The sequence below is a fragment of the Leopardus geoffroyi genome, chromosome D2 (assembly GCF_018350155.1).
Source record: "Leopardus geoffroyi isolate Oge1 chromosome D2, O.geoffroyi_Oge1_pat1.0, whole genome shotgun sequence".
Classification (NCBI taxonomy): domain Eukaryota; kingdom Metazoa; phylum Chordata; class Mammalia; order Carnivora; family Felidae; genus Leopardus; species Leopardus geoffroyi.
This window is the reverse complement of record NC_059334.1, coordinates 87,225,266-87,246,913: the sequence shown is the minus strand read 5'-3', so window position 1 is coordinate 87,246,913 and position 21,648 is coordinate 87,225,266. Positions and strand designations below refer to the sequence as shown.

The window sequence follows — 21,648 nt, the reverse complement described above, 5'->3', positions numbered from 1 at the left end:
CTCAAGCAGCACACGGGGCGCGTCAACAGGACACAGGAGCTGCCCGGACGAGCGCTCGGTGGCCGGGACAACCCGACAGGAAGATAAGCAGTGATGGCGCTGGACTGTAGCCCCCAGAATAAATATCCCGACCCGGATCGCTGGACAAAGAAGGGAACAGCGGGAATAAACAGCAGGAATGGGGCACAGGAAGCCCGCGGCAGCACCGCGACATCCTACGGCTGCGGCAAGGCCCGCTGACCGCCGCCAAAGTCCGTGCCCAGAAGCTTCGGGAGAAACAGCACCCTTGCGGTCTCAGGTGCCTCTCCCCTGTGCGTTCACCGGGCACGAACAACACGTCTTTGGTGAAGAGCCTGGGAGGTGTTGTCCACCGGTGATAAAGGCTAATGTCACCCAGGATGCATGATGCGTGGGCATCGTGTCACTCGGCTGGGCAAACTCACGGTGACACTGTGGCCCCAGCCCCTCCGGCTGCCTCGGCCGTCAGGGGCCACCTCTCACGGGACATCAGGATGTCAGACCTACTGTTCCTGCCTGCTGTGACAGCCCAGCCCGAGACCCGTCTCATACATTTTCCCACATTGACAAGCATTCCAGAACTCCCTCCCTGATGCCCAGGCAGCCGGGAGGCTGGGCGACGGGGCGGAGAGGAGGCCTGCTTCTCTCCAGGCTCTGTGTCTGCACACCTTTAGGGCCGTCTGGCCCCCCTCGAGGGGGCTGCCGTGTGGCGTGTCCCCTGCCTCCAGCCCCGGCCAGCCCCGAGCTAAGGATGCCCCACGGTGAGCACCCAGAGCTCCGCCCAGGCCCTGGAGGTCACTGAGGGCAGCTGTGTCTGCCCTCCCTACCGGTAGGCCCCGCTCGCAGCTCTGGGGGCACCGAGCGTCCTTCCAAAGCCTGGCAGATCCACCCTGCCGCGAACACCGTAGGGCAGGCCACAGAGCCACTGGCTGGCTCACCGGGGACACACTACGGGGAGGGATGTGGGTGGGGCATTTCCGGGGACCCTGGACAGCGTGTTTCCAGAGGGGCGTGTGCCGCTGCGACGCACGTGTTCACCTTCACCTCGCAACGGGCGACCCTTAAGGCTGTGATCATGCACGGTCCTCGCCAAGCAGTCAAAGGCAAGGGCGGCGCGTTCAGCACTTTCCTGAGCACCGTGTGCTCAGCCTGAGGGCTTCCGCACCAGCTGTGAACCGCGGCTCGAGCCCCAGGGACCGCAGGTCCCAAAGCGCATGCTCGGGTTGGAGCTCACGTAAGCCCTCAAGGCGTCCCGGGAGCAGGACTGGGACCAGGCCGGCTCCTGCTCCGTTCCGGAACAAGCCTGAGAGTGACCCTCCGGGCCCGAGGCCGTGCCCATGCACCCCTGGAGGACCCCGGGGTCCCACACGTGCCATTACGTGCCCCTTTGAAGGAACGTGTGCCACACGTGCTCCATGACATGAAGACCATGCTGCTGGACCCCTTCTGGATGAGCAGGTGGTGACCTCACACGCTCCCCCTCCCACAGCCCCGGCCTCTGCCTCCGCTTCTGCTCCCTTCCCTACACAGCAGTGCACATCCTGGGGAACCCCCTGCAGCCCCAGCACCTGAGGAGCAGGAGCCTCGATGGGGAGAGGGCTCACCGAGCAGCCCTGGGTGTGGCCCGCCAGCCTCCACCAGCAGCTCAGCAGGCCTCACATGAGTGGCCTCACTTAGGAAACTCCCCTGGGGGGCTGAGAGCTCAGCCGTGCAGCACCCTGCCTGGGCCTGATCCCCCTGAGGACAAGCCTCCTAGCCTGCAGGGTGTGGGGGCTGGGCAGAGAGAGGAGGTGAGGGGCGAGGTCCTGACCCCTGAGCTCAGCCAAGTGCATGACTCTGCCTGAAGGGAAGGGGAGCCTTGGGGGCTGGGGCTCAGGAAGCGGGGGGCGGGGGGGGGGACTGCTCTGCAGGGCGGAGTAGGAAGCTTTCCTTTACCAAAGCTTCTGGCAGCAGGAAGGTGGGGGTGGCCAGGGCTGGCCAGTAGACCCGTGGGGGCTGGGGCACATTTGGACAGCCCTTCACTGGCAGGACAGGAGGCCACCCTGGAACTCAGGGATGTCCCCGTGGCACACACTTGGATGCATGGGGGGAGTGTCCTGGGTCTGGGCGAGGAAGCCCCCAGGGGTCACCACATTGAGGGATGCTGAGGAGTCCACACAGGGACGCCCCCAGGGAGCACCCTGTGGTCCAGGGGTGGTGGAGAGACCCCTCCCCGTCTCCACTGGCCGGGACAGACGCCCAGGGCTCCCACAGCAGGGCAGGCCCCAGCAAACCGAACCCACATCTCCGCCGGGACCACACGGGACCAAGCAGAAGGAGGTACGCCAGTGCCTGTGAGGGCCCCAAACGGGGAGGGACGGGCAACAGGGAGCACCGCCTCCCGCGGACCAATGGCTGCGCTTACCTGCTCACCACCTGTGCTTCGGGTTCCCTCCTCGTATCTGCGGGACCACGGGTGCATGGCTGCCCTCGGTGGGCACTGCCCTTGAGGGAGAAGGCCGGAGGTCTGCACCGCAGCTTCGGCCCCGCTTGGCCCGGGGCCTCCGGGCTGGGGTGGCGCCTGGCGCCCGGGGCCGCAGTGTCTGGGGTTCTGCGTTCCAGGAAAGCCAGGCCCCTTTCCAGTGGGTCTGGGCCCTCTCCTGTCCCACCGCCCACTACCACGCTCCTCAGTCTCCCTCTGGTCGGTCCCACCGCGCTCCTCTGCGAGGCTCAGGGAGGCCTAGGAGGCCGGGGGTTCATGGCACGGTGCATGCGGCAGCCACGGCTGTTCCCACGGGCGACAGGCAGGGGTGCGTCAGCCAGTAGGTGCTCAGGACCCCGGCAAGCGAGTCCTCCTAGGCCACCTGACATGGCACGGGGAAACCGTCCTCGGAACATCCCCCTTGACCCGTCTGGGGCCTCCCCGAATGAAGGTCGCCTCTTGGCCGCGGGCTTCATTGTGTCACGTGGTGGGGTGCCTGTGTCCGTTCATCTGAGACGCGTGTCGCACGATTAAGGGGCCGTGAGGTGGGAGCGCGGGGCGCCGGACGCTTCTGCACAGAAGCAGCTCTCTGCACCTGCTCAGCAGGGAACTCGTGCATCCCTGTCACCGGGATAGGGAGGCTGCGCCCCGAGGAGAGACCCCAGGGTCCAGCAGCCAAGACCAGGCCTCTTCCAGAGGAGCCCCAGTCAAAGGACTAGTTCTAATTCTGGCTCACAGAGTGGACAGCTGCCCACGCAGAGGTGCTCAGAGCGCCCCTTTCTCCCTCTTCCTCGACGGGCCGGGGTCCGCAGAGACCAGATCCTCGCGGGTCTTCGGGGACGAGACAGGGCGTCTTGTCTGGCGGCCCGGGCACCGGCTGCTCTCTGGTCCAGCTGGAGGAAAGGGGTCTGGCTCCTCCGGGGGCTGCGAGGAAAGGGCAGGACACACGTCAGGGAGACTCCTCTGGACAGGAAGGGGCTGGCAGGGTGGGGGACGGGGGCAGGATGTGGCTGCCCCAGGGGGAGCCTCTGGGGATGCCCTCAGAAGGGCAGGGATGGCCGAGCGGGTCGGCGAGGCCAGCGCTGCCTCCGGTCCTCCTCTGTGTCGGAAGGAAGCAGCGGGCAGGCCTTGTATGTGGGCCTGGTCTAACGCCACGGTAACGACACCACAGCTGAGCATGACTGCGTTCACGTCCATGGATGGAACCCTCGTGTCACGGAATCCCGGGCACTTGTGGCCGAGTGCCCAGCGTAACCCAATCTCGTGCTCCGTACCATGGGAAAAGGACAAGAAACAGGAGACAACCGTGCTCCCCAGCACTGCCTCCTGCCAACGCCACAAGCGGGGAGCAGGAGCCCACCTGGGGTGCCGTGCACGCGGCCCCTCCTGGGGGAGACCCTCCAGGAGGGGTCCTCACTCTCCCTCCTGCTCAGGACAGGCAGTGCCCTCGAGCCCTCTGACGTCGCCAGAGCCTGAATCCCGGCCCGGGCTCTCAAGGCGGCCGGGTGGCTGCGCAACGACCCTTGGAGGCAGCCGGAGGGCCGGGCCCTGCTGGCCCCCGGGGAGCAGGCGGGACCCTCGCACACCACGACCAGCCGATGCCATACTCACCACATCAGGGGGCCCAGGCGAGCTATGACCACAGAATGAAAGCTAAGGAGAAAAATAAGAACAAAAATAGAAACTGAAAAGGAACGGGGGAGGGCAGAGACGGAGGGAAAGAGAGAGAAAAAGAGTTTGTAGACATCTGGCGAGAAAGGACGGCGATCACAGAGATCACAGACAGAACAAGACGTGCTGTCCGCCGGGCACAGGAGCAGACCCCGCTGCTGTCCTGCGTGCGCGGCTGGCGCTGGGAGGGGCCGTGAGGACGTCCTGGGTCCACAGGGACAGTGTGTCCCTATGCGCCCCACACGAGCGCCTTCACCCACCCCACCCGGCTCTTCCTCCTCCGTGGGGCCGACGGTGGGCCCCTCGCTGGCTGACCACGAGGAGGGGGTCCTGTGGAGCCCCTCCAAGGGCCACGCAAACCCGGCGCCCCGATGAGACTCTGGTCACAGTCCCACTGTAACGGTAAAGGGCCAGCCACCCGGACCGATGTCACGCTGGGGCCTCACTGGGGCGGGGGTGGGTGGACAGCCAATGCAGACACAAGAGAAGGTCTGGCGGAGGGTCCAGAGCCTCTGGAACTGCACGAGAGGAATTCACACCCAGTGTTGAACACCCAAGTAGTTAACGCAGACAAACGCTCCCACGTTAAGGCGAAAGGGAAGACCGACGTTTATTCTGGAGGAGAGGCTGCACGCGCCGTGAGGCTGGAGCCCTGAGCACAGCGCCCCTGCGCCCCCGGGGTCTGCTGGAAGCTTCCCCAAGTGTCAGCGTCCACGGGGCAGCAAACCCTGTTTGCAGGGCACCTCTCTGCCATCCACCCTGCACGGTCCAGGGGCACCGGCACGGCAGGGTCACACGTGACCGTGACGACCACTGGGCAGATGGCAGTAAAGTGTCCAGGGAAGGGGCAGGTGTTGTCACTGAGGTGGGGGGGGGCTGCCACTGGGAGGGGCCACACCCTCCCTCGGTCACGGGGCCTCTGCGGGCTCTTCCTCTGGCAGAGGCTGAGGACGTGCAGCCCATGGGGCTCCCGTGTGAGCGCCAACCTCCTGCTTTCCCGGAAAGGACAAGGCAGGGAGGTGGACCCACCGGCCACCTCACTGAGCGCTCAGTGGGGAGCTGGCCATTTTAGGGAGACCTACCCCACAGGCGGGACCGACTGCAAGAACCGAACGTCAGTGTGACCACGGAGATGCTAACACATCCCTAAATCACAGGAAAAGAACTACGCCAAAGTAAGCGATGCCACAGGAAGAGGCGGGGCTCTCTCCAGGCACGCTCCAGACACCTTGATTTGGGGACCGCCAAGTCAGGCTGTCACCAAGAGTGGACACAGTGCCTGTGACCCCACGCCTGGCAGGGCTGGGGGTCCAGGAAAAGAGCCAGACCGTCCGCCCTGGGGCCCCAAGCTGCGTGGCCCCAAACCAACTGCACACCGGGACCTCAGGTTCCTAAGCCTGGAAGCAAGGACACGAAGGGCCGGAAACAAGAGACTGGGACTGGACAGATGGCCTGCTTCCAAGAGAAAATCCAGTCCTGCAGGAACTGGAGTTTTAGACCAACCGCTTGGGAAACGTGGAGGCATCACGTACTCCACACAGCCACCAGCACCACAAGGACCCTAGGTCGCTGGCTCAGCTCCCACGGCTACGGCTGGGGACACGGAGTCCATGAGCAACACGGCCCCTCCCAGGTGGCATGGCTGGGTCACTGCAGAGGGGGCGTTCCCAGAGCCGGGGCTCCCAGCTCTGCCCTGGAGCCTCTTTCTGTCCAACCGCGACTCAGCCCCCGGAGCGCACGCTAACGACACGTGTCAGCCGTCTGTGTTCCCAGTGAACAGAACAAGCCCCCGAACGTGCATCTGTCTTACCTTTTCCTCCAGTTCCTTGATCTGCCTCTTCTGACCTTCTATTCTCTCTTCTAACTCTTTAATCCTCTGCAATGTTAAGAAGGGGAAAATCTTCAGTAATCAGAGCATGTATTTGGGAAACCAAGTACTTGGAAAAAACCCTTTCGAGGTTTGCACTCATTTACTGCGAGGGGCCAGGAGCCTGTCTGTCCTGTGTCCGTGGAATGCTGGAGGCCGTGTCTGAGCAGAGGAGTAGCCTTGCTCCCCTCGGTTTCCCTTTTGGACACAGCCATTCTTAGTCGGTGGCTCTGCTCCAACAAGAGTGACGTCTTCCCGCCCCCTACGATTTCAGATCGTAAACCATCATGCTAGAAGCCCAAGGAATCGACTCACGCCCTTCCCAGATGCCCCTACAACAGCACCAAGGCCACAAAGCCAGTCCCAGGGAGGAGTCTCCTCGACAAGGTGACACGGTACTCGAAGCTCCAGTCTTTGCTGTGGTATACCAGGCCGACTGGATGCAAATTTGCGTGTCCACTCTGGAACCGGATGCCGTGTCTGGACCCTGCAAGCAGCCTAACTCTGGCTACAGCCTGTCGGATGGGCAAGAGGGGTCCACAGGTAATGGCCACACTGACCACCCTGAATCTGGCAGAGACTGTTCTGGTAGCTGACGATCCTCTGGTCAGACGTCACCCACCAACATTCACAGGAAACCGTGGTTTACTAATTTATCTGACTTCACAGGTTGAGCCTTTGAACACAGAACCCACCCGTAAAGCCCCCTTCTAGGCCCTAAGGGCGCACACAGGGGAGCAGAGGCACGTCCGTAACACCAAGGCTGCCCAGAGTGCCAGGGCCCTGCACCTTCTGTTAGAAATGGACCTGGACTGGCTTGAGGTCCCAAAGTGCCCGAGGCTAGAAGCCAGGGGCTTCCCCCAACACACGAGCTGCTGCTCCCCAGAAGACAACTTCACCAGGTCCTGACCATCAAAGGAGGAGTCATTGTAGAGACCTCACAGTCAGGGGTCCCAAGAGAGAGGGATGTGCTACCCACAGGAGCAGATGGTACAGCCCAGGTGGCTGATCAGACGGGACAGGGAGTCTGGCGCAAGGGCCTACAGTGGGAGGGCGTGGCCGTTGGCGATGTGGCCATTGGGGTGGAGGATGGGGGTGGCCATGGGAGGGCGTGGCCGTTGGAGATGTGGCTATTGGATAGCACCCGGTGAAGTGCCTGGCCATGGGAGGGCATGGCCATGGAAGGGGATGGCCTTTGGAGATGTGGCCATTGGGGTGGGGGGGGGGGGGGTGTGGCCACGGAGGGCGTGGCCGTTGGTGATGCGGCCACTGGGGTGAGGGTGTGGCCCTGGGGGGCGTGGCTGTTGGAGTTGTAGCTATTGGACAGCACACCGTGGAGGGCGTGGCCGTTGGAGATGAGGCTATTGGAGAACACGCCGCGGGAGGGCGTGGCCATGGGACTTCGGGAATGAAGCGCGCAGCCCCCTTCTTCGGGCACCCCACCCCCACCTGCAGGCGCACCTGCTGTGCCAGCTGCAGCAACTCCATGCGCTCCCGCAGGATCTGGGCGTCACGCTCGCGCAGCTCGCTCATGACCTGACGCTTCCACTGCTCCACGGCCACCTTGAGCTTCTCGCGCTCCTCCTGCGACAGAATCTCGGCCACTTTGGCCCCGGCCTCCTGCTGCAAGGCGTCGTATAGCATGGCTTCCAGCTCCAGGATGTGCTGGTGGCGGAAGGGCAGACATTAGTCTTGCCTTCTTCTCAAAGGGCTGCCTGGGCCTGGCGGGGGCCAGGGAATCCCGTGACCCCCGGCGTTACAACGTCCCCAGAGCACCCACGGAGGGGACTATTTCCCCTGGACTGGCTTCAATGACCTTCTGTAGAGTGGAAACACAATCCAGGAGTAATTCGTCCAGGGGCATTCACCTCTAAATTACTGCTCACGCGTGCACTGAGACTTCAGTGGCAGAATTCTTATGTCATGCTAACATCAGGGAACACAGGTGAGCAGACATTTGAGACCAGAGTAGGATGGCAGCCCCTAGGGAGTCGGGGGAAAGCATGACAGAGCGAAGACCTCTTCCTTCGCTCATGGCCTTCATCAAACCCTGGGCTTATGAGCCCCAATGAAGGAAGAGGGGCGGTGCTCACAGGGGTTTGTCTGATATAAGGACAAAATCGACAGTAAGTCCCTGACTTCCAGCTTCTCTCTGAGGCCTGGCCACTCTGTGGTCCTCAATGACACCTGTGGTGGGTCAGTCGTGTCCCCAAGAAGATACGTTCAAGTCCTGATCCCCAAACCCCGTGAGTGTGGCCTCATTTGGAAATAGGGTCTCGGCAGCTGTAATCAAGTTAGGATGAGGTCATGCTCGATTGGGGGGGTGGGGCGGGCATCCAATGGATTGTGTCCTTGTGAGGAGAGGGGAGCTGGAGGCAGTCACAGAAGACATGGGGGAGAGAGAAGCCACGTGAAGACAGAGGCAGAGGCTGGGGGAACCGCTGAAGCCCCCAGCAGCTGGAGGAGGCAGGAAGGACCCTCCCCTGGAGCCTCGGAGGGAGCATGGCCCTGGGACACCGGGCTCTCAGACTCTGGCCCCCTGAGCCCTGTGAGAATACCCCTTTCTCTCAGCTGCTCCCTGCTGCCTCAGACAAGGCCTCACCGCCACTCAGCCTCGAGGCCCTGTGTGCCGCGGTCCCCACCTCCCGGCTGCATCACCTCCAGTCTCAAGATGATAAATCCCCAAAATACCTGCACCCGTGGTGCCCAGTACATACTGCTGGACCTGGTTGAAGATGCCACCTCTGCAGAGCCATCCGGTGCCCACGCCTTCCGCGAGGCTGCAGCCCTGAGTAGCCCCAGGTCGTGAGACAAGTGGGGACACACAACTTGCACAGGGTCCCATGGGGACAGCTGGGGCCCGGACCCTGCAGGGGGCTTGCTCCGGAGTCTAGTCTTCACCCTGCCTGTGAGGGCTCAGATAGAGAGCCCCTCATGCCCCTGGTCCCCAAGCACGTAAGCCACCCTACCCCTCCGTGACCACGGTCCCCAAACATGTGGTATTCACAGTTAGGGGCCACAGCGCTCACCGCAGACTTCAGGGGAAGGACCCATAATCCCATAGGCTCCCCACCCGTGAGAGCACCCAAGAGAAGGAGAGAGGCTGACAGGCCGTGTAGAGCCAGGCCCCGGACGCCCAGGCCAGGGCTGAGAGAGCCGGGCTGGGGCCCAGGCGGAGTGGGCCGGGAAGCGGCCGTGGGAGGGGACACAAGGAGACAGCCGCGTGGGGTGTGGGGCTCACCCCTCTGCTGCCTCCCAGAAGTCCAATGCAATGCCCAGAAACCACGAACCAATGCAAAATGATCTCTTTGCTGTAACTCAGCAGCCAAAATGCATACCTTGTTATAAATTCCTAAGGATTTACCAATTTGATCTGGAGTACTCTCAAAGCTCTTTCCTCGGGAAACTTCCCTGGTACAATCTTTGAAAAAACCAAGTTCTTCAACTACAGAAACCCTTCTTCCTATCAAAGCCATAATATCTTCAGAAATGAAGGGTTCTATTTCACCAGGCAAAATGATTTTGAAAAGTCCTTTCGGCTTAGTGGACGTTTTAGGAAATGAAAAATAAATAAATAAATAAAACCTTTGGACCTCACATTTTATTGCTTTTGACAACCACAGAATAAACTCTCCCCAGCTGTCACAAGCAGCTCAACACTCCCCATCAACCACCACTTCTTAGAGCAGAAGAGCTTAGGCGGCTAAGATAAGCGCAAGCATTTAAAGAATAAATAAATGCAGCTGAGTGTGGGGCTTAGAATTAGCATCACAATGGCCTGGCACAAAGCTGGTGGCAAGAGATGTGTGGGGACTTTTGGTCCCTCTGTGAGCCTGAGCCATGCGCCACCTGGAAACTGCCCCTGGGCCCTCGGCCTCTCCCAAGCCTCCCGCAGGAACAGCCTGGTCCGGGCAGCTTCCCCAGGGCGGTCATCACACGGCACGGACCGTCTTTACCCCTTCGAAACCCCAGCCGTGGCCCTGTGTCCACAGACAGAGCAGGGAGGGTGTAAGCCCCGGACAGGTACCCACAGGGCACCCCGGGACCGGTCTGTGCCGCCCTCCATAACAGGGCTTCGTGAACGGCAGATAAAACTAACCGTCCAGCAGGAAGTGCAGGCGTGAATGGCAGCTCAAGAAAACAAGAGACAGCAAACGTGTGTCCTTCCTATTGGAACTGGAGGAAGGGGGCATCACGGGGGAGGGGTGTCCCCCCAATGGTCTTCCCCCGGGGACGGCCCCCCAGCCCCAATCACATCACACAGCCCTGTGGCTGCAGAGGCCACCCTGCTCCCCGACCCTCTGAGGTGCAGGTGCGTGTGTGTGTGTGTATGTGTGTGTGTGTGATATGCAGCCCACTCTCCGACATCACGTTCACCGGCCTACGTTCTCTGCATTGATGTCACATATAATCATTTCCTATTCCTGAGCTGTATCCTGAGGAATGCCTAGGGCCTGGGGCTGAGCTGTCCCCTCCCTGCACGTGTCTGGGATGCAGGACCAGAGCACAGGGAGCATCGGCGGCGGGGGGGCTCAGAGCTGTCCGGCTGCCCCCCATATACTGTGATGTGAGCATGCTTCCCACCCGGCACCGTGGACTGGAAACATGGACCCTGGCACATATTTCTGGGACGGTCCATCAGCGCCAGCTCGGCTCTCTGAGGCCACCTCCCTCTGCCACCTCCTCCGCGGCTGCTCCCGCAGCGACTATCTGGTGAGTGGGCCACTGTCACTGCCATCAGCACCCAGCAGAGCCTCTGCCCTGCCTCGAGGGACCCTGATGGGTGAACAGAAACATCACGCTGCCAGATTCCAAGCTGGGCGATGCCCGCTCTGCACACAATTACCTCACTGTCCTCACAATCCAGGGGGCGGGAACTAATGCCTCCGTTTACCGCATGGACGCCTCTGGCCTCAGGCGTCCGCTAGCGGCAGGGTCGCTTCCGGGCCCCTCGGCACTGCTCGGGCCACCTCTCCCGGGCCACCGGGGGCAGCTCTCCCTGAACAGGGGCCATGACATGCGCTGGCCTTAGGGACGGCCGGTCCAGGGGAGAGAAAGGCACACGCAGTCTGGAAGCGCTGCTGAAGGTGACACTGACCTGAGGGGTGGGTAACAGATGCCACCAGGGACACGCTCGCGCCCCAGGAGCCTCCCACCTCCGGGACGTCCCGCAGTGCGCCTCTGAGGAGCAGCCAGACCGTCCCTGATTCGGATTCACCCTCTTGAAACAAAGGCAGCCTGAGGCTCACATGAGAATCCCAATTCTCAAACCCGAGTCAGCGAGGACGGAGTCCGGGTGACCGAGCGGTGTCTGCAGGCACTCCCCGGTCTCGGTGCCACAAAGCGGACACCCTCCAGGCACACGAGCAGGGACGCCTGCTTCCACGGGGCCAGCCGACGCGCAAAGGCAGGGAAACGCACACTTCTCGGAGCGGGGGCACGCACACACTTCCTGGAGCGGGGGCACGCGCACACTTCTCGGAGCAGGGGCACATGCATACTCCTCGGAGCAGGGGCACAGGCACACTCGGAGCAGGGGCACACGCACACTTCTCGCAGTGGGTGCACACGCACACTTCTCGGAGCGGGGGCACACGCACACTTCTCGCAGCGGGGGCACACGCACACTCGCAGAAGGGGCACACACACACTTCTCGGAGCGGGGCACACGCACACTTCTCGGAGCAGGGGCACACGCACACTTCTCGGAGCAGGGGCGCACGCACACTTCTCGGAGCAGGGGCACACGCACACTTCTCGCAGCAGGGGCGCACGCACACTTCTCGCAGCAGGGGCGCACGCACACTTCTCGGAGCAGGGGCGCACGCACACTTCTCAGAGTGGGGCACACGCACACTCGGAGCAGGGGCACACGCACACTCGGAGCAGGGGCACATGCACACTTGGAGCGGGGCACGCGCACACTTCTTGCAGCAGGGGCACGCGCACACTTCTCAGAGCAGGGGCACATGCACACTCCTCGGAGCAGGGGCACAGGCACACTCGGAGCAGGGGCACACGCACACTTCTCGGAGCAGGGGCACACGCACACTTCTCGCAGCAGGGGCACACGCACACTTCTCGCAGCGGGGGCACACGCACACTTCTCGCAGCGGGGGCACACGCACACTCAGAGAAGGTGCACACGCACACATCTTGGAGCAGGGGCACACGCACACTTCTCGGAGCGGGGGCACATGCACACTTCTCGCAGCAGGGGCACACGCACACTCGGAGCAGGGGCACACGCACACTTCTCGGAGAGGGGGCACACGCACACTTCTCGCAGCAGGGGCACACGCACACTTCTTGCAGCAGGGGCACACACACAGAGAAGGTGCCCATGCACACTTCTCGGAGCAGGGGCACACGCACACTTCTCAGAGCGGGGCACACGCACACTTCTCGGAGCGGGGCACACGCACACTTCTCACAGCAGGGGCACGTGCACACTTCTCGCAGCAGGGGCACACGCACACTTCTCGGAGCAGGGGCACATGCACACTTCTCGGAGCAGGGGCACACGCACACTCGGAGCAGGGGCACACGCACACTTCTTGCAGCAGGGGTACACACACACTCAGAGAAGGTGCACACGCACACTTCTTGGAGCAGGGGCACACGCACACTTCTCGGAGCAGGGGCACACGCACACTCGGAGCAGGGGCACACGCATACTTCTCGCAGCAGGGGCACGCGCACACTTCTCGGAGCAGGGGCACATGCACACTCAGAGCAGGGGCACACGCACACTTCTCGCAGCAGGGGCACGCGCACACTTCTCGCAGCAGGGGCACGCGCACACTTCTCGGAGCGGTGGCACACGCACACTTCTCGCAGCAGGGGCACACGCACACTTCTCAGAGCGGGGCACACGCACACTTCTCGCAGCAGGGGCACGCGCACACTTCTCGCAGCAGGGGCACGCGCACACTTCTCGCAGCAGGGGCACACGCACACTTCTCAGAGCGGGGCACACGCACACTTCTCGCAGCAGGGGCACGCGCACACTTCTCGCAGCAGGGGCACGCGCACACTTCTCAGAGCGGGGCACACGCACACTTCTTGCAGCAGGGGTACACACACACTCAGAGAAGGTGCACACGCACACTTCTTGGAGCAGGGGCACACGCACACTTCTCGGAGCGGGGCACACGCACACTTCTCGCAGCAGGGGCACACGCACACTCGGAGCAGGGGCACACGCACACTTCTTGCAGCAGGGGCACACACACACTCAGAGAAGGTGCACACGCACACTTCTTGCAGCAGGGGCACACGCACACTCGGAGCAGGGGCACACGCACACTTCTCGCAGCGGGGGCACACGCACACTCGGAGCAGGGGCACACGCACACTTCTCGGAGCGGGGGCACACGCACACTTCTCGCAGCAGGGGCACACGCATACTCGCAGCAGGGGCACACGCACACTCGGAGCAGGGGCACATGCACACTTCTCGGAGCAAGGGCACACGCACACTCAGAGCAGGGGAACATGCACACTCCTCGGAGCGGGGGCACACGCACACTTCTCACAGCAGGGGCACACGCACACTCGGAGGAGGGGCACACGCACACTTCTCGGAGCAGGGGCACACGCACACTCGGAGCGGGGGCACACAAGCCAGAATCCCCAGAGAATGAGGTTCCTCACATGCAGCTGTGTCCAGTTAACTTGTAGCAGCGTTACTTCTCATGAATCCTACTTTTTCAACTCATTTTAAATATCCATTTGAGTTCTGCCTTCACAGGGCAAAGTGCTGACGGGGCAGTAGGGCATCTCGGACCTCACTGACAGGGAGACGTGCAGAGAGTGACCCCACGGTGGTCACCCTGGACCCAGGCACCCGACGTGTGAGCAACTCCCCCCGTTTCTCCCCAAATCTGCACCTGCCCCGCCAAATGGCCCTTACCCTGTGAGCCTGGTCCAAGGACTGCTTCCTGTAATCCAGCTCCTCATCCAGGTAACCCTTCTGCTTACTGAACAGCTCCTGAAACACAAGAGGACCCGTGTCTCGGCCTCGGGCACCCACCTGGCGATATCGTGCTGCGGACACGAGGCAAGACGCCCACCAACCTTCTCGCTCTCCAGGTCAACCATTTTTCGGTGCAGGGCTGACTCCGTCTCTTCGATCTGCTGGAGCCACTGGACACAAACCGAAAGAGCAGGTGACGGTGACCTTTCCGGTGGCCACACGGGCACCAAAGCCATCCCACCTCCCCCCAGGCTCCACAGGCAGCCTAGGAGCGGGGGTCGGGTTGGCACTGTGCGCTCCGCGTGCCCAGCGTCCAGACACCCCCACTTCGCCTCCAGGAAGTCTGTGCCCCACTTCTCCAGGGAGGGGAAGGGAGGGTCGTTAGCAGGGGTTCGGCGGGAAGATACACCACCCGAGAGCTCAGCCGGAGGACGTTCTCCCCCAGTCCCATGCCTCCTGGAGCCCGACTTGCCGGGACTCCCTCTTCCCTCCCTGCCGGAGGCCCCGGGAGTGGGTGCTGACGGCCGGCCCGCCAGCCAGACTCTGGCTGGGGGGTGGGGGCCCAGGTGGGCCGGGCAGCACCCAGAGGAGGGTCCCGGTGGGGTGAACAGAAAGCAAATGGTACACAGACCCACGACACTGCCTGGTCCTTGGGGAGGAAACTGAGGCAGAGTCGGCCTTGACTCAAAGTCTGGCGGATGTGTGATGTGCACGCACGTGTGGTGGGCGCTGACCGGCATGTTGCCAGACCTCCCAAGGTGGACAGGGTTAACGGCCTCCCCACCCCCAGCCCAGAAGGCCCTCCTCCAAGGACCGCATCCTCTCTGAGCTCTGAGCACAGAGAGAGAGGCCCGCGGGGCCCAGCCCTGTCCCAAGAGCATCCACACGGGTGCTATGGTTACCTTTTCGGCCAAGGTCAGGACCGTCCTAGCTTGTATGACGACCACTTGCTCCTCGTTGGTCAGATTCTGCACCCAAAGCAGACACGTGTGCAGTCAGGGGCAGCGCTTTCAGAGGTGCCCAGACTGAAATAATGAGGTGGGGGGGCAAATGGGGGTGCCGGGTGCAGTGTGGGTAGGTGAATGGGGGTGCCTGGTGGGGGGGTAAGAGGAAGGGGATGAATGGGGGTGCCAGGTGGGGGGAATGGGGGTGCCCAGTGGGGGGTGAATGGGAGTGACCAGTGGGGGGTACGAGGAGGGAGGTGAATGGGGGTGCTGGGTGGGGGTGAATAGGGGTGCCCGGTAGGGGGTATGAGGAGGGGGATGAATGGGGGGGTGCCAGGTGGGGGGGAATGGGGGTACCCAGCAGGGGGGTGAATGGGAGTGACCAGTAGGGGGTACAATGAGGGAGGTGAATGGGGGTGCTGGGTGGGGGGTGAATGGGGGTGAAGGTAGGAGGTGAATGGGGGTGCCTGGTGGGGGGGTATGAGGGGGATGAATGGGGGTGCGAGGTGGGGGGGATGGAGGTGCCCAGTGGGGGGTGAATGGGAGTGACCAGTGGGGGGGTACGAGGAGGGAGGTGAATGGGGGTGAGTGTAAGAGGTGAATGGGAGTGCCCAGTTGGGGGGTACGAGGAGGGGGATGAATGGGGGTGCCAGGTGGGGGGAATGGGGGTGCCCAGTGGGAGGTGAATGGGGGTGACCAGTGAGGGGTACGAGGAGGGAAGTGAATGGGGGTGCTGGGTGGGGGGTGAGTGGGGGTGAACGGGGATGCCAGGTAGGGGCTGCCGGGAGGGGGGTGAATGGGGGCATTGATGAGGGGTGCAGGCAGGGGGTGATTGGGGGAGCCAGTGGGGAGGGGTGAATTGGGGTTCCTGGTGGGGTGAGTAGGGGTGCCAGGAGTGGGACTGATGGAGAAGCACAGGGGACTGGGGTCACCTCTAAGGTCACTTTTTCTGAAATGGTCTCCTGGGGTCTTCAACCCCTCTACTCCTGACCCTGGGGACTCCGAGGTGCTTCTCTATTCTGTCCCCTCTGTCCTCCATTACTGGTGACCAGGACACTGTAAGTAGCCAGCTGAGGCAGAGGCGGGGGTGGGGGGGTAGCATAACACAGGCAGCGGCAACACACGTGTCCCCGCCGTTCCCGTCCGCGTCTTTGTTGAAAGCCAGCTGCTGTATGTGCAGCCCGCGTTACTATTATTAAAACACCGCCTGGACATGCGGGGTGAACACCTGACACTCATGGCTACGAAACGGTGTCCACCCCTCCCTGGCTCTTTGTCTTTTTCTGCTCGGCGTATTCATGCCTCTTCCCAAGGGGCCACCTGGGTGCTCCTCCTGGGCGAGTCAGGCTTTGGGGCCAATGAGCGTCCTCGGAGGCTACAGGTGTTTCACTCACTCGGACCCTGACTCCCACCTACAGCAGCACCGGGGCAGAGCAGGAGCTGGACCGTCCCCACTGCGGGGCCCAGTGTGCGGGACAGCCGTGGGTGCGGAGGGGAAGCAGAGACCAGAGCAGGGCAGAGGCTGCTGGGATCACTGAGCCGGAGGACAGCCCCCTACAGCCTGGAACGCCCCTGACTCAGGGTCAGTCTGTTCAGAAAGCCCTCCCAAGGGCAGGGGTCTCTCACCATCCTCTACCCCAGCAGCAGTCAGCAAAGGGGGGGCCAGTGACCAGGTGCCATAGGCGCAGCGCAAGCTGTGTCCTTGGGTCACAGTGACCCCGACTCGGCACGGAGCCGGGCTGGGCTGGGCTCCTCACACCCCCTGCTCTCGGGGAAGCTGACCAGGCGCCCGTGCACGCCCTCCTCCCAAGACAGGAACCGGAGAAGGGTGAGCAAGGGGCTTCAGGGAGATCCTACCAGGACATGGTTATGCTGGGGGCTGAAGAGCCTGCAGCGTCCCATCGGGCGAGCAGCCTGGCCAGGTGACCCCGTCCCCAGGCCCCAACCTCAGCCAGGTGCCATCTGCTCCGCCTTCCTGGGGTGACCCATCTCTCTGCGGTCCAGGTACAGCAGTGGCGAGTGGTGCTGCCCACCAGGGAGGGTAGGGATCCACTCGGCCCCTGCCAGCCTCTGCTCAACTCCAAGGGCCCCGACTCTTGAGCAAACCGAGGTCTGGGGTTCAGGCACCCACATAGCCAGTCTGGAGGCTGCGAGCTTCTTGGAGGCGGACTGTGCCAAGCAGCCACAGCACGAGTATGTCCTGGCTGTGACCGTAGCAGGGGCCAGGCTGTCCCTGTCACCTGCTTCAGGTGCCAGGCCACTCTGAGCTCCAGGAATGGATCTGTGGGCTCAGGCTCCATGGGGCACAGTCTTGGGTCACGAGGTGCGTGTGAAGTGTGCCCATATGCTCAACTGTGACCACCTGAAGGGATGTCCTCCGACCCACTAGCAGGAACTGCCATGGTCTCCCCACAGTCACCCGAGCATAAATCTGAAGGTGTGTCCTCTAGGCCCCAATAGCCTCTGTCCCCAAACTCTGAGGCCACTTGATGGCCCCATGGCTGTCCTGCCTCCTGGTGCTCTTGAGTAGGCAGCTATAGGGTTGGGGAGGGGCCCTGGACTGAACTGGACAGAGGTAGGCTGAACCTACACCAGCTCTGTGACCCTGAACGGGTGTCCTCTTGGGCCTCAGTTTCTCCAGCTGTGAATCGGAAGGTTAACCAATATGGTTCCCAAGAGCCTGTGATGGGGCCTGGCAACTCGGGACCGGACCCCATCCTTGCCACGAGCTGAGGCCTCAACGACCTACAGCCGAGATGGGTCTGGGGCAGGGCCAAATACAGCCAGCAGAGCCTCCTTTCCCAAGTGAAGGGGGGCCAAGGACAGAAGGGTTCTTGTCAACACAGGGCCCTGCACACATCACAGCTGCTGGGAAGAACAACTAGCCCCAGGAATACGCGTGAGTGCCTGGGTTTGGGTGTGTGTGCCTGAGTATGTGTGGGTGTGTTTACATGCATTTGTTTTTGCGTTTTTCTCTTTCCGCTTCGTGCAGTGAGCTAATTTGACTAAGTGCCTTGCTCTTTCTCAAGAGCAGTGGCCAGCATGGGGAAACCAAGGTGTCTTAGGATTAGCCGTAGACTGTATACTTATTGGTATACCTTGGAGGAGGAAAAGTTCTGGGTGGTGAGTGAGGCTGCCTTCTAGCACAGCTGAACTGCTCATTGGACAGGGGACTCAATGAGCGCAGAATGATGGACAAAGGGCAGATAGAAGATGGGTGGATGGGTGGGTGGAGGGATGGGTGGAGGGATGGGTGGATGGATATGGGTGGGTGGGTAGAGGGAGGGGTGGGTGGGTGGATGGATAGATGGATGGGTGGGTGGATGGGTGTGTGGATGGATGGGTGGGTGGATGGATGGGTGGGTGGATGGGTGGGTAGATGGATGGGTAGATAGATGGATGGATGAATGGATGGGTGGATGGATGGGTGGGTGGAGGGATGGGTGGAGGGATGGGTGGATGGGTGGAGGAATGGGTGGAGGGATGGGTGGGTGGGTAGAGGGAGGGGTGGGTGGGTGGGTAGAGGGAGGGGTGGGTGGGTGGGTGGAGGGATGGGTGGATGGATATGGGTGGGTGGGTAGAGGGAGGGGTGGGTGGGTGGATGGATAGATGGATGGGTGGGTGGATGGGTGTGTGGATGGACGGGTGGGTGGATGGGTGGGTAGATGGATGGGTAGATAGATGGATGGATGAATGGATGGGTGGATGGATGGGTGGGTGGAGGGATGGGTGGAGGGATGGGTGGAGGGATGGGTGGATGGATATGGGTGGGTGGGTAGAGGGAGGGGTGGGTGGGTGGATGGATGGATGGATGGGTGGGTGGATGGGTGTGTGGATGGATGGGTGGGTGGATGGATGGGTGGGTGGATGGATGGGTGGGTGGATGGGTGGGTGGGTAGATGGATGGGTAGATAGATGGATGGATGAATGGGTGGGTGGATGGATGGGTGGGTGGAGGGATGGGTGGAGGGATGGGTGGATGGGTGGAGGGATGGGTGGAGGGATGGAGGGATGGGTGGAGGGATGGGTGGATGGATATGGGTGGGTGGGTAGAGGGAGGGGTGGGTGGGTGGATGGATGGATGGATGGGTGGGTGGATGGGTGGGTGGATGGGTGGGTAGATGGATGGATGGATGGATGGATGGATGGAGGGATGGGTGGGTGGAGGGATGGGTGGGTGGAGGGATGGGTGGATGGATATGGGTGGGTGGGTAGAGGGAGGGGCGGGTGGGTGGATGGATGGATGGATGGGTGGGTGGATGGAGTATGGGTGAATGGATAAATGGAGGATAGAGGATGGAGGGAAGGAGTAAAGATGGATAGACGAATGGAGGGATGACAGACAGAGGTAGAGGGTGAAGGGAGGGATGCATGGAGGGTGGGATGAAGGAGTACAGTCACTCAGTAATTAGTATTCTTCCAGGAGTTTGCCGTAGAAATTGAAACTGTCTCCTTAATGAGATTTGCAGATTATAAATGGTGCCTGCCCCTCTCCCAAAACCAAGGAGATGGGAACCCCTAAGAGTCTGGGCTATCTAAGGTACAGGAAGGAGCTGCAGAGTATCAAGGGTACGGAGAGGATTCCAGAAACTGAGAAAACACTAGCCAGAAGCACCACTGCAGGAGGGGACGGTGTGCAGGCGGAGGCCCCCCCACCCAGCAGAGCACAGCGCCGAGCTCCGTGTCTCTGGCTGCTAGGCACCACCCGGCCGGACGCGGGTACAACATGAGAAAGGGGCCGCCCCAAGCGCTATGGCCGCAGGGAGGGTGCGGGCGGGCAGGGCAGCTGTGGCAGGTTCACGGCGGGACTCACGGGGCCCCTGACCCCGGGGGGCTGATGGGGGTGGTGGCTCGCATGAGGAGGCATGCACAAGTCAGGAGAGCGACATACACTTACGGCGTTATCCCCCAGGATGTCCAGCTGCTTCATCAGCTCCGCGACCAGGATGTCCTAGAAGGACAGATGGGCTGGGGTGAGCGCCAGCCGGGCGGGCAGCACGGGGCGCAGGGTGGGGGGGTGGGGGGCTTACCGTCACGCCTTCCGCTTCGCAGTAGGCCTGGAGGGGGCTCTTTCCTTCCGCGAACGGGGTGTGGTGGAGGTTGATGGCGGGCGACTTCCTCTCCCTTTCCTAGGACAGAAAGAGGGAGGCTGGCACGGAGCTGTGCTGGGGACCCGCAAATAGGGTCCACGTTTGTGAAACGAAGCCCCAAGGGCGGCAGGCGGCCCCTGTGCAGACAGACGCTGCCGGAGAAGGGAGCTCCCGGCCCAGACAGGCCCTGGGGATCCGGCTCAGCTCCCTGCTCCCCGGTCACCACCCCCGCTGGCGACCTGCCGACCTGCCGTCCACTGTGAACTCCAGGGCTGTCGGGAGCCTCAGGGAGCGGGTCCTCCACAGGCCGACCACAGCGAGACCCTGGGGACCCCCATCTTCTCACAGTATCATACAAAGTGTGGTCGCTCCCACCAGCGAGGGTCATGCCCTCGTCATCACCAAAGGTCCCAATGGTGACCAGGACTGAAAAGGGGGCCCCCAAGGGGTGTGTAGGCGGCCAGCAGGGCAAACACCAGTCCAGATCACTTCCTCACGCCTCACAGGTGGACCGTGCCCCCAGCTGCCCTCACGGGGAGGAGTGACAGTGGCAGGTGAAGGCAGCGATGTGGCCGTCCACGCGTGGCTGGCCCTTTCCCTGGGGGAGCCTTGCTCCAGCTCCCTCCGCTGCAGGAGGCCAGGGTCATGGCAGAGGACAGACAAAGGGCGCCTGGTCACCGTGTGGCACCCAGCTGCCTGCACTCAGGGGCTTAAATGAGCAAGAAGGAAACGTCGGCCGGGCTGACCACTGTGGTCAGGCGTGTGGCTCCCACAGCTCAACGAGGCACAGCCATGATTGTCCAGCCCCCACGGGTCTAGAAGCAGACACTCATGTTTCATTCTTTCGGGGTATGTTTTGTCCTTGTTTCCTCCATGGTTCCCCACGCAGAGAGAAGCCCCCTTTCCAGCCCTCCCTCTTGGGGTCATGAACAAAAGCTCAGGTCAGGAAGGCCAAGTGACTGGCCAACAGGCCTCCCTCTGTCTGTGGCTGGTGGCCTGTGCCCCTTGTGCCCACCCCGGCTCCGCAGGCTGGTGGCCTGTGCCCTGATGCCCGCGCCCGCCCTGAGACACACCTCCAGCTCCAGGATCCGGAACTCTAGCAGCTCGTTCTGGTCTCTTGCATCCTGGACCTCGTGTCTTAACCGACCCTCCTCCGTCTCCATTTGCTTGATCTGTAAAATAAAAGGCAGATGAGATGCCTGAGGTCACAGGTCAACTCCCCAGCTGTCCTGACAGCTGCTGGCTCTCTGTGGGGACAGCTGACCCACCCCAATGCCCAGAGCCCTCACTCCAGCTGGAGTCCATGTGGGTCCATCCTAGTGAGACAGGGTTGAGTCTCCAGCCATTGGTTAATCAGGATGGGGGGGACGCAGGGGCAGATCAGGGGGTGAGGCGCCCCGAGAGCCCAGAGCTCGGCCTGGCCATCTGAGCAGAGATGGGGAAGGGAAGGGACCCATCAAGGGAAGAGACGGTAAGATGTCCCTGTATGACAGTGCTCCTTAGAGCCCAGGCTGGCCCAGAAGCAATGGAAGGACCACGAGCCATCGCTGCCTGACCCCCTCCAGAGCTAACTTTACTAATTAGGAGGTTGTTTAAACAGAATCAGAAACGTGCACGGC

At 62.2% G+C, this 21,648-nt stretch overlaps 1 protein-coding gene across 26 annotated transcripts in view; it reads right to left on the bottom strand.

The window, feature by feature from the left end:
* JAKMIP3 (Janus kinase and microtubule interacting protein 3) overlaps positions 1-21,648 on the bottom strand; it is a 117,773-nt gene that overhangs the window by 11,644 nt on the left and 84,481 nt on the right. For 8 of the 26 annotated variants that reach the window (XM_045439274.1, XM_045439276.1, XM_045439277.1 and 5 more), the window contains 10 exons: positions 21,103-21,201; positions 19,970-20,068; positions 19,831-19,890; positions 14,898-14,963; positions 14,097-14,165; positions 13,933-14,010; positions 7,479-7,682; positions 5,961-6,026; positions 4,091-4,132; positions 2,423-3,403 (listed from right to left, as the gene is read on the bottom strand). In XM_045439274.1, the coding sequence (XP_045295230.1) occupies positions 3,245-3,403; positions 4,091-4,132; positions 5,961-6,026; positions 7,479-7,682; positions 13,933-14,010; positions 14,097-14,165; positions 14,898-14,963; positions 19,831-19,890; positions 19,970-20,068; positions 21,103-21,201 (942 nt within the window). In that variant the 3' untranslated portion in view covers positions 2,423-3,244. Of the gene's footprint in view, positions 1-2,422; positions 3,404-4,090; positions 4,164-5,960; positions 6,027-7,478; positions 7,683-13,932; positions 14,011-14,096; positions 14,166-14,897; positions 14,964-19,830; positions 19,891-19,969; positions 20,069-21,102; positions 21,202-21,648 lie in introns of those variants that run through there. The other 18 variants (XM_045439284.1, XM_045439285.1, XM_045439288.1 and 15 more) reach the window with 7 other exon arrangements.